Source organism: Typopeltis vanoorti, chromosome 1, assembly GCF_054136105.1.
Source record: "Typopeltis vanoorti isolate ZY-2024b chromosome 1, IOZ_Tvanoo_1.0, whole genome shotgun sequence".
NCBI classification, from domain to species: Eukaryota; Metazoa; Arthropoda; class Arachnida; order Uropygi; family Thelyphonidae; genus Typopeltis; species Typopeltis vanoorti.
Window position 1 is genome coordinate 57,506,974 of NC_143549.1, and position 12,962 is coordinate 57,519,935.

The following is a 12,962-nucleotide window of genomic DNA, read 5'->3' on the forward strand; positions in this document are numbered from 1 at the left end:
ATGAAATTTATTTCAGGCCTGCCTAGTTCCAACTTAGATTCTGATAGTTTTGAGGTTTCAAAAGTTATTGCCCAACATGGAAAACCACTTAGTGATGGGGCGTATATTAGGGAAGCATGGCTAGAATGTGCTCCTTTTCTTTTTGACAATATTTCAGAAAAGGTAAAAATTATTCAGCGCATTAAAGAATTATTTGAGTAGAAAAACAATTATGGATAGAACACGTAAGTTGGAAAGGAATAAGCAGAGTAATTAACAAGAGATTTGACTTCATGTAAGTTCTTTTCTATTTGTGTTGATGAAAGCAAAGACACTATATCATCAGCTAGGTTGGCAATCTTTGCTCGATTTTGATGACGAATTATGCAAAGAGATGATTAACCTTGTAACACTACCTGAGCGTATCAGTGGGGTTGAAATATGTAAAGCAGTTAGGAACGAATTATTCTATTCAGCAAATTGATATTTCAAAAGTGATATCCGTCACAACAGATGGTGGATAAGGAAGCATGTTTTGTAAGGAAGCATTGGTTTTCAAACAGATTGTAAATCTGTTTGAAAAACATGTTGGTCATCCACTGATAGGTTTTCATTGCATCCTACATGAGGAGAATTTATGTGCAAACGCTGGCCTAAAGGAACTTAATTTAATTATTAAGGAAAAGACAAGAATGAAGGATGTTTTGAAGCGAATTTTGGATGGAATTCTCTTTTTAGCTTCGTCAGCGACAAATAAAGGAAATTCTTTTGAGTGAATTCAGTTTCTATCTCATTATGATCCTGTTCTAAAAGAATATTTATTAAGAACTGAACATTCTGCTTTACATAATAGGAGATACAGCTCATACTTATCTTCTAGAATCCAAAATGAATTCAAAAATTTACTAGGAAACCATGTAAAAGACAAAATATTGGCGGACATAAAAAAAAGGCTAAATATTACGGGATCTTTTCGACAGTACTCCTGGTATATCACACGTGGATCAAATGTGTGAAGTTATCAGATACCTTCACATCGAAAATGGAAAAGTTGAAGTAAGGGAGACCCGCATAGGTTTTTTTTTCTATCTAAGAAAAAAATGCAAAGCTATTATTTCTGACATTCTGAAGAAATTAGAAGAGGACACACTTGACATCAACCTATGCAGTAGCCAGGGATATGATAATGCTGCAACTATGTCTGGAATTCATGGTGGAGTTCGTAAAATAAAATGTATCAATTCTATAGCGTTATTTACTCCATGTGCAAATCACTCACTTAATATTTGTGGAGTTCATGCTTTTGGAAGCATTTCTACTCGTGTAACATTTTTGCAGTTTTGGAAAAATTATATTCATTTTTTTTCAAGTTCAACTCACCGTTGAGAAGTATTAAAGAAAAATGTAGGATTAACATTAAAAAGATTATCAGACACAATATGGAGTGTTCACTATGAAGCAGTTCATACTGCAGGATATAATATCGAAAAGTTAATTTTAATTGAGCACTACGTGATATAAAAAAATATTGATACACGAGGATCAACTCAAAATTCACGTGGTGCAATTTGAGATTTTACTTTTTTGTGTTATCTATCTTTTTGGAATGAAGTTTTAGAAGTAAATGGCACTCAAAAATACATGCAAACTATAGGAATAAGTTTAGAAAAATGTAGTGCGAGACTTGAAAATCTGAAACTCTATCTTGAAAATGAACGAGAATAAACGAGGAATGGTGAAAAGAGCAATCGATTATGCAACAACAAAATGCGATAAATTGGACATTCCTATAGAAAAAAAAACGCTAAAAAGAAAAATGCCGGGAGAACTGTTGGACGATGTTAGTCTTACATTTCAAGAGGAGGTGAGAAGATCAATGTTCGTGTGTCTCGATCGCTTTTTTTCCTAAAATTATGTAACCATAATAAAGCAATGGATGAAATATTGACGATTTTTAGGATTCTAAAACGTAATATTTTAATACATGGCACAGAAAAAGATTTCGAAAACTGCATTTGCAATTTAATAAATGTCTATGATGAATTTTAAAGAGAAGATATAATTCCTGAAATAAAAAGACTTCAGCAACATCTAACAGCTATTAATATCAGCTAATAAGAAGCAGAAAAATGGACAGCTCTTCAATTAGCAGTTCGTTGTAGAGTGGGATTTTGTGGAATCTCTTCCAAATATTTCAAATTGTTTAAGATTTTTTTAACTATTTGTGTGTCAATGGCTTCTTATGAAACAAACTCTACTAAATTAAAATTAACAAAACGTTACCTGCGGTCCAATTTGAAAGAAGAGATACTAAGTAATTTATCCGTACTTTGTACAGAAAATAATTATGCCAGCAAGATAAACTTTGACAGTTACTGAACAGTACGTAAATGTTAAGTGCTGCAGAATGTAAAATAAAATGTGTGTTGAAATTAAAACAGATGTGTTTTTCTTTTTGGAGGATGGGAGAGGGGATGAAAAAAAAAGCCGCCCCGGGTGCCAAAGATTCTGGGTACGCTACTGCTTCATTGTGTCCCAAAACCAAAAATTTATTCTTTAAACCAATAATTTTTCTTCAAAATCTTTTCTAAACTCGATTCTTCTATTTGGCTTTTCTATAGTTCAATTAAATAAACAAAAAATGTATAAACTAATGGGCTTAACAGTAAATTATAAAACACAGATGAATTACTAACCAATAAGAGTTGGTATTAAAAGACTGAAGCAACCTCCAATACAAATAGAAAGACCATTTGTAAGTGGCAACATCTCTTTTCCCAAATATTCTTCAAACAACACTTCAAGCAAAGGCACGCAACAAACACTTATCCCAAATAAGGCAGAAGCTACCATCAGTCTCGTGTAGCTGTAAGTCAAAGGAACAAGTCAAATCTATTCCCGTTATCAGATGCTGTTTAAACAAGTAATATTAGTAATATTACTTGCTCAAAGTAAATTAATAAATTCATCAATGATTAAGTTAGACCTTCAAGAGACTATTCAATTTGATAAAGATTCTTTATTTTGGGACATTTATGAACACTATACGAAGCCTGTACAGTATGTGTAAATCTGGTGATAAAAGAATACATAGAAACTTTAGGGATGCGCGATGTCATACCCAGGCTAACACCTCATCGGTGGTTTCGAGATGTGCCTCCTGTGGTGCCCGATCTAAGACCCTTTTGCATGATCAGCTATTTTGATGTAATGTAATCAAGAAACAGTGAGTAACGAACGTTTTCTTTATTGAACTCATTGGAAAATGCTAAGAATGTTAACTAAATCTTGTGAAATATTTCTAGGTAATTACATGTTCAAATTTTTCTCTGTGAATATACTTGTAAATAATATTTCAGCAAAACAAAAGATGCATTTGTAAACTTAAACGAACAAAGATGTGTGTTGTTGGTCTGTTTTCCACAGCAAAATTTTTACCAGTAATTCCGTTTAGAAGTTCGCATATAAATCCATAACTTTATACCTTAATTCAATTCTGTTTAATTATTGTAAAAAAATTTTTACATTTCTTTAGGAAAAAGTAATGAACTTTAAGATCTAGAAAATGACAGCTATACGAGGGTCATATGTGTAAAATAAAGTGACAAAGAAATTTTTAAGCAGAATCATTAACACAGATCATAATATATCATAATACAAGAAAATGGAAATGTAAAAAAATATATATATATCACTACTGTGAAATTAATGCCAGGAACAGAAAAAGCTGCAAAAACTGATATCTGTAATTAAATATTTTAGAAAAATGTCTAATGCTACCTATTGACATTGTTTGAGTTATATATATAAAAGGTTTATTCCAAACATAGAGATTATTGGAAACATAGATTTCAGTTTAATTATAAATGCAAAATATATATATATATATATATATATATATTTAAGATTTTTACTCAGTCATTCTACTTAGAAGTTGAAATATCATTTCATAATTTTATCCCTTAATACAGGATTTCTCCAACTTTTTCTATGACAGAACACTCAAATCCTGAAATTTTCACGGAATACCTCGGCTATTTTGTAATGTATTAATTAATAATCAATTGGTAAATTAGCTTATTTTTTATTATTAATTAATAATTAAGTAAACAATTAAATTTTAATTTAATTATTGTTTTAATTAATTTATTGATTTAATTAAAGCGTCAATAAATTAATTCATTTTTCTCTCTCCCGAAAACCCGAGTTTTCGGGAGAGAGAAAAAAAACCCGCTTGCCCGTGCCAGAGATTAACTAACTCGAAACCGATCGAAAGAAGGTTTAGAAAATATTGCCATGGTCGGCGACTAGATTCGAACCCAAGTCTTTCTGCATGCAATGAATAGTCATAGAAGGCACTTATACTGAATTATATGCTCTATTTTTATAACATAGAGATCACTATAATTTTGTAAATATAAAGCATTCTTTAAAAAGTATTATAAGTTTTACAAGCCTTGTGTGATGATTGTTGATTATTTAAATTGTGAAAAAGTTAAAGGGTTTATAAGAGCGTATATTGTCGTTTACTTACTGAAATCACCGAAGCTATATTAGTTTCAATTCCACGGTGTATAACAACTAAACTACCTCAATCTAACAAAGTATTTTAATAATATTTCTCCAAACGTCGCAAAAAAAAAAAGGTTCACATCAATAATAAGCGCTTCTCTAAAAATACTGCTCTCGTTCCCATGGGAAGAACCCCATTTTCAGAGCCGGTATAGTCTGACAACAGTTGAGAGAATTCCTCAACACGAGAAATCACGCGCTTTATAGGTAAAATTTTCCAACTGTTATACAAACAAAATAGTTTGTATAACAGTTGGGAAATTACACTTAAAAAATAACACTTGAAAACTACATGTTCATAAAGAAAAGCTAATTTTCCGACGTGTAGTAATAAACACTCACTCCACGAAATGGATTGATTACTCTATTATCGGAGTGGATTCGCCTTCTTTTGCCATGTGCAAAATTGTCGAGGGTTCTCTCACCTGTGGTCGAACTATACTGTATCTATTATTAACGATCAAATATTTTTTTTTAAATGTTTCTTCATCGAAAGCATGTTAACAAAAAAAAAAAAAAAATTTACACAAATTTCTATAATATATATGCTATTGGTGCCATTCACTATCCTCCCCTTACTTGTCCTTATGCCGTCGGCAGCCTTTTATTTTTTGTTTTAACAAAAAATAAAAGCATACCAAACTCCATTCACAGCAGCCAATGATTTTTAATGATTTGGGGCGAGATTACGGCAAATTGCATCCCCCCTCGCCATCATAAATCGTAACATGGGTGTAAATTATTATCTGAAATAATGTGAGTTGTAAATATAATGACGTAATATTAAGTACGGAATTCTGTGAAATAGAGCATCAAACATTTTGAAGAGGTTTTGGTGTTCATCCCATATTGTGAGAATTGTAAAGTAGGCAAATTTAGGATTTCAATGTTAGGAGTTGCATAACTGAGAAATAATGTCTTGAAGAGAAAAGCACACCCTAGTTATTTTATTTTATTATTTTTTTAAGCAGACTGTGGATATGGTGTACTTATTTCAGGAGATACTAGAGGTGTAAATCAAGCCAAGTAGGTATCTAATCTTCTGTGGAGATCTCGGTATTATCATAGACAGGAGGAGAGGAGATGAACTACAGTCTCTCTACCGTGAAATAAGTTAAGACTCTGTTTGTAACACTAACATTAGCAAGACAGTCCTTATCCCACAGAAATATATCAAGGAGATAACTATTTAGGACACTGATTATTAAAGCTCCTATAACTTAATATATAAGGCGTGTTCAAAAAAAAAAAAAAGAGACCGAACTTTTGCTATGAAAACTTTATTGCTCATTTTACAACATTTTAAGAACTATCCCCCCCCTTCAAAGTAGTCCTCCCCCTTTACTGCCGATACACTGTTCCCAACGTTTTTTCCATTGTTGGAATGTTTCCTGGAACGCACTTTCTGTGATGGCGCGCAGTTCTCTTATCGCATTTTCCTGAATCCCCTCTATGGTTTGGAAACGACGTCCTTTCAAAGGTTTTAAGTTTGGGAAACAGGAAAAAGTCTGATAGGGCTAAGTCCGGAGAATAGGATGGATGGGGCACCACGGATGTCTGATGTTTTGCCATATAACTGGTGATGAGGAGCGATGCCTGAGTCGGTGCTACATCCAGTTCTGGTTTTCCCAGAATTCAGGCCACTTCCTGCGCACGCACAGCATCCCTCAAACGCACTAAAACTTCCTGTTATAACTCATTGTTTACCATCTGACCACGTGGTACAAATTCATAAAGGACAATCCCTTTCTAATAAAATAAACACAATCAACATCATCATGATCTTTGACCGGCTCATCTTTTTCTTTGACCGTGCTTTTTCCCAGTATGCTTGGTTAAGCAATTGAAATGTGTCTCTGTAAAATGTTTACCAAGTTTGGGACATTTCACACACACACACACACACGTTGTTCTTCAAGCTCTGTCATTATCACTTAGTCACTAATCCGACAAACAGCTTGTGCACGTTTTCACTTCAGCGGATGCAACTCGACGACCGATGCTCATAACAGAACGGGGAAAATGGCAGTTTGTTTCAAAACCTGTCTCTAGGTGTGATCAGTAGCCGCAGCTCGCTCTTTGTTCCGGTTGGCGCGCTATTTAAAAAGTTCGTTTTTTTTCTGAACATGCCTCTTACATGGGCATTGAAGGTTTGTCTAATGAAAAAGTTGGACGGAGTGTCTGTCATCAAAAAACTGTGAATATGATTTGAGTTTAGTGATAGAAGCCAACTTATAGATAAGAAAAAAAAAAAAAAGAAAGCACTGGTGTTGTAATCTGAAGAAAGGAAACTATCAATCCGGTTGGCAAGTGTGGATGACAGACCACATGATAGTGATTTGTTAAGTAGTACGCTTTTGAGCTAGGCGTTGGAAAGGTATGCAGCGACCACACAGGTATTATTAAAATTTTCCTAGCTTGGGTACATTAAACGGCTGAAATTTGCAGGAAATCTGGTGTGGTCTGAGAGTAGTGGAATTCATATGAGTTGACAATGGTTAAATGGTTGGCTTCTAGGTGATGAAGGAGTTGATTGTTAATGTTATAAATTATAAATTTATAGCATTAGCATCCATTATAAATGCGACAGTTGGATGTCTGACTCTTATCTCCTTTCTTTGAAACTAGTTGGATGTGGGCTTGTTTTCATGTTTAATCGTAGAGGCCAGATAAGAATGAGAGTTTGTAAAGACGATACAGGTTAGGTATTAATTCAAAAAACAGAAGTTTTAAGCACATTTGGATGATTACCATCAGAGATAGGAGATACTAATTTGCAAGGCAATCAGGATTCTTCTGATATCTTTCAAAGGACTAGCAAAGGCATGCACTCTGTGTAGTTGTTATTAGTAATGGGAGGGTATATTTTACCTTGAGTAACAGTGTAGAATGTGGAGGAAAGAAATAAAGCCAGGAGTTCGGCCTTGTCTTTGGTTGATGTTAAAGTGTGCGTGTGTGTGTGTGTGTGTGTGTGTGTGTATGTGTGTGTGAGAGAGAGAGAGAGAGAGAGAGAGAGAGAGAGTCTTTCCGACCAAATGGCTTCGTCTATACTGACTGAATAATGGAGGTTCCCTTCTTTTTTAGTTATCCCTTTTTATCCACCTCCTCTCTATTTGATTCTCGCTTTTGTCTTCTAACGTTTGGTTGTTTAATCACAGTGGTTGCTTTGCAGTGCTTGTTCCATCATTTCACAATATGCGTTTAAGCCTAGTTTCCTTGTTTAATCTTTATAATCTTATCTTTTTGTTTCATTATTCTCCTTGTAATCTCTTTCTTTTGAATCTCTATTTGACATTTGATTAATCTGAACATCGACCCAATTTTTTTCCCTTTCACTCAGCATGTTTTTCTTTCATTGAATTTCAGCATTCATTTTTTTATTTCTTTTAATTGATCACTATGTAATTGTTTCTCGATGTACTGAAATCTTCATATTATAATTTCTTTGTTCCTCTCACAAATAATAAAAGGAATATACACTTAAGAAGGGTGGATAAATTCTTCAATTAAATCCTGTACGTGCTTACATACTAGTTAGTTTCCACAGAAATAAAGAATCATAAACTAGTCGTGCTTTAACGCCAGTATAAACGAAAGAAAATCTGAGAAAGAAATTATCTGATACCCTCGAAACTCAGCTGAAGACTTTGATCTCACTTTTTTATCTTTTATCAAATAACGTAAATAGACACTAAGACTGGGGTCGCAGTTATGCAAACAGGAATTACCTTTGAAAGTGATAAGAGGCAGCTCATACGGCACTTGTAGTGTGAGTGAATGCCAGGGCTAAGCATGTTTCGGACTGCAGTAACTTTGCCTAATGTCTTCGCTCTAATTGTGCCTTTATCTTGCTTCGCAATATTCTTTTTTGGATTAGGATTATTGAGGGCAAATGGAATGCTTTTTGTGGCCACCATGATTACTTTCAACGAATCTAGGGAGAAATCAGCATGGCCGTATACTATTGCTCCAGCCATGTTCCAGTTTACATGTAAGTTCGGTGATAGAATTTTTGATAAACATAGTATAGGAGGGAGGGGAATGGGAACCTGCCCTGTCTGATGCCGTTACTACGGTGGGTGGCGTTGATGCAAAGTGTGTTATAAGAGAGTTTACGAGCAAATGTGTAGAATATTCTTATATTCATTTTGTCCACCTTTTACTCGTGTTATACCTCTACTCCGAATGGATTTCATTGTGATTTGATACATGCAGCCATTACTAGAACTTGTCTCAACTTTAGCGTGAATAGCAATAAAAATTTCACAAAATGATTCGAAATGGTTTTAATAATGTCATAATAAACAATAGCGATAAAAAATTTAATTAGATTTAGTAAGCAATATTTCTATTCAGCTTTTCCTACTTATCCTAGTTTTAATCTAATATTTTATAGCAAAATTGGATAGTATACGGTAAGTACAATAGCCGTTTTTTTTTTTTTACAAATAAGGAAATTTTTACATTACTAATGAAATCTGTAGGAATTTTATTGTTGTTTACTTTTATTGATGATGCCGGTCATAGAATTAAAATTACAAATTCCGACATGAAATAAAGAGGGAAGGACAGTAATGAATGCATAACGAACGTACAGAGAAGACTACTCAGACATAAAGCGAATATTTTGTTAGCCTAATAAGTGGCAATTGCAGTTTAACAGATTAAAAGTAAAGTCCTTCAATGGATCTTGGTAGCAAAAAATTTAAGGGAATCGTACTATTTAAGTAAATCAGAAACCTGTAAGATAAAGAAAACGACCTAAGAATAATAGTGCAGTTCAATGTAAAATTTTCTAAACACTGTACTGAGGCAGTCAGGATGCCAGTTTTGTATTAATTTACACATGCCTACTGACCTTATTAATTTACCAGACAAGAAGATGTAGTTATTCCTCTCTTTTAGTAAGAAAGTATAGAGTACTGTGTTGTATAGCTGGAAATTTGGAGTTGCTGTATTCAGAAAATTTATTGACGTGTTGCGTAGATTGCTAGACAATAATCACATTTATATCCGAAATATTTCGATTTTAAAGGTTAAAAATTAGAGATAAGACGAAACTTGATTGAAAATTATCAAGAGAATGGATATCTAATTTTAAAGATATGTTTGCGTTTTCCGAAGTCACATACTGGAGAATATAATCTTAATATAAAGAAATAACATTTTAACGTAGTAGCCAGTGAAGTTAATTGAGTATAACGATATCTCTTGTAGTTTGTGTTCGGGTACATTACTTTTTATGGCGAATGGCTGTTTTCATTTAGTTATATTGATCATAGAAGCAATGATCAATGTTTTATTTACCCATCGAGAACATTGTACTCGTGAGAAATCTGTGTCGATGCTTTGTGAACTTTGAATCCTTGAAGTGAACTTAACATTAATATTGATTCAACGGTGATTTTTTTTTCTGAATGAAATTTATTATTGAAATCAACACATTCTTTGCAGATTATGAACAGTTGCATCGTGTACTTCTGAAATATTCGTTATCCTCTCCAGATTTTTTTTAAAAAAAAACAGACACAGTCTGTTTATAGCTGATTATAACAACTCATTTCTGAAGTGTAAATTTAGGTGTTCGGACTGTTTCGAATTAGCACCGAAGTTATGCGTCGAGTGTATTAAGTGTATAATGTGCATCTGCTCTTCTGATCTGCGTTTATGAGCTGAAAAATCCGAGTGTCTGGGAAGGAAAAATTTTGCCTCTCCGTATGAGACAACAGAATCGAGAAAAATAACAACATGGGCATTTCAATATGGCAAAAAACACACTTTTGGAGTTTAATAAAGCATTTAACTTGCATGGTATATTTTCCTTCAGCGTGTGATCTTTTCGCCGAAAAACTTATTTGTCATACTGAGTTGTTTCAGCACAGCTTGAATATCCTTGCATCTCTAATGTAAGGATGATCAATTTATGTCCGATAGAGATTTTCATCGGACAGATTAAAATATATCTAAAATGTCTGAGAACACATATTCGTATGTAGCTATTAGAAATACGTGCGCCTATTCATGCAGTCCCATAACAACGAATGAATGTAGTTTATTATTTTGTGGCTCCCACCATGAAAGGTTGATTGATTTGTGAATCTATAGACATTAGTGTCGTGTGTGAGTTAAGGATTTCTTTACTATATTTATGTGCAGTATATTGTATTTTTGAATGAAATTTTAATGAAAAAAAAACATTTGTATATGAAATTCAAAAATAAATAAATAAATAAATAATTTATTTCTTGATTTTTGAAGGAAAAGGGCAGCAAACAAAGATCCAAAATGTATTGTGGATTGGAATATCATCTTTAAAACCCCCCAATTAAAAATTAAAAACAACAAAATACTGTCTTTGGGATGTTGAAGGCTTTATATATAAGACTTTTTTTATTTTAATTTGTAAATGCCAATCCACAATACAGTGAGGATCTTTGTTAGCGGCCCTTTTCCTTCAAAAATCAAGAATTTTTTTTTAATTTTATAAAAGAAACTGTTTCTTTGCATATGAATGACAATATATATATATATATATATATATAAAGATGTGAAAAGTTTTTTACCTTGGGGATAATATATATTATATTAAGGATACCAAGTAATTTTATAAAGTTGGTTTTTTTTTTTACTCCTTCTCCCAAGTAAGCAAAACAGTTAAGTTTGCGCATGAACGTGGTTCAAGGCTAAAGGTAGTGCAACACCAAGGCAACTCGTTGTAAAGGTGGTTAAAGCTCTGATCACTATTCTTAATATTTCCCATAATGTAAAACACATCTCACTAAGAGATGTATACTGTTATACATTATGTTATGCTTTATTCAAAGTAAAAGCAGCTTGTAGCAACTTGTATAGGTAAAGTTGATAAGGCTCTGTATTACTAAAAACCTTGGTATTTCAGGATCTAGCTACTCACTGAGGAGACCTCAAAAAAGGTTGAAACCGGTCTGGTGAGCCCCACACACACCCATTTTATATATATATATATATATATATATATATATATATATAGAAAGTTTTTTACTTTGGGTATATTATATATTATGTTAAAGATACCAAGCAATTTTATAAGCTAGGTTTTTAATCCTTTTTCCCAAGTAAGCAAACAGACAAGTAAGTCAAATTTGCGGCTGCACGTATTGCAAACACAAGGCAACTCGTTGTAAAGGTGGGGTAAGCTTCGATCACTTTCCTTAGAATTTTCCCCTAATGCAAAGCACATTTCCTTGCAGATGTATGATGCTATGCATTATGGTAATGGTCACTACCTAGACCGGTTTCGACCTTTATTGAGGTCTCGTCAATGGGAGCCAGACCTTAAAAAATGCCAAGGGTGAAGTATTACATACAAAAGAAACAGTTTCTTTGCGTATGAATGACAATATATATATATATATATATATAGAGAGAGAGAGAGAGAGAGAAAGTTTTTTACTTTGGGTATATATTATGTTAAAGATATCAAGCAATTTTATAAGTTAGGTTTTAATCCTTTTTCCCAAGTAAGCAAACAGACAAGTAAGTCAAGTTTGCGGCTGCACGTAGTGCAACACTAAGCAACTCGTTGTAAAGGTGGGGTAAGATCCGATCACTTTCCTTAGAATTTTCCCCTAATGCAAAGCACATTTCCTTGCAGAGATGTATGATGCTATGCATTAAGGTAATGGCCACTACCCAAACCGGTTTCGACCTTTATTGAGGTCTCGTCAGTCGGAGCCAGACCTTAAAAATTGCCAAGGGTGGAGTAATACAGAGCTTATAAGTATTTTACTAAAACAAGTTACCATAAGGTGCTTTGATCTCATTAAATAAAAATCTCAGGATGAGAGATAGATGTAGAAAGTTTTTTACCTTGGGTATATATTATGTTAAAGATATCAACTTGGGAAAAAGGATTAAAAAAAAACCTAGCTTATAAAATTGCTGGTATCTTTAACATATATATATTAAGGATACCAAGTATATATTAAGGATATTAAGGATACCGAGTAATTTTATAAACTTGGTTTTTTTTACTCCTCCCAAGTAAGCAAAACAGTTAAGTTTGCGCCTGAACGTAGTTCAAGTCTAAAGGTAGTGCAACACCAGGGCAACTCGTTGTAAAGTGGATAAAGCTCTGATCACTATTCTTAGTATTTCCCATAATGTAAAACACATATCACTAAGACATGTATACTGTTATACATTATGGATGGTGGGGTCACTACCCAGACCGGTTTCAACCTTTTTTGAGGTCTCCTCAGTGAGTAGCTAGACCCTTAAATACCAAGGTTTCCTTATCCTTATAAGGACTGGCTTAAAGGGGCGAAGCAAGAATGCTTTTCATCTTCCCCGTTATCTGTAGAGGACAGTGTAAGGATAAGGTGTTATTGAGCTATTAAAGCTCTGATCATGGCAGGAGGGTAACAGCAATA

General features: G+C 33.5%; 1 protein-coding gene across 2 annotated transcripts in view; it reads left to right on the plus strand.

The window, feature by feature from the left end:
- The first annotated feature begins 8,326 nt into the window (after positions 1-8,326).
- LOC150110012 (monocarboxylate transporter 9-like) overlaps positions 8,327-12,962 on the plus strand; it is a 126,827-nt gene continuing 122,191 nt past the window's right edge. For both annotated transcript variants that reach the window (XM_090390604.1, XM_090390596.1), the window contains exon 1: positions 8,327-8,542. In XM_090390604.1, the coding sequence (XP_090246730.1) occupies positions 8,329-8,542 (214 nt within the window). In that variant the 5' untranslated portion in view covers positions 8,327-8,328. The remainder of the gene's footprint in view (positions 8,543-12,962) is intronic.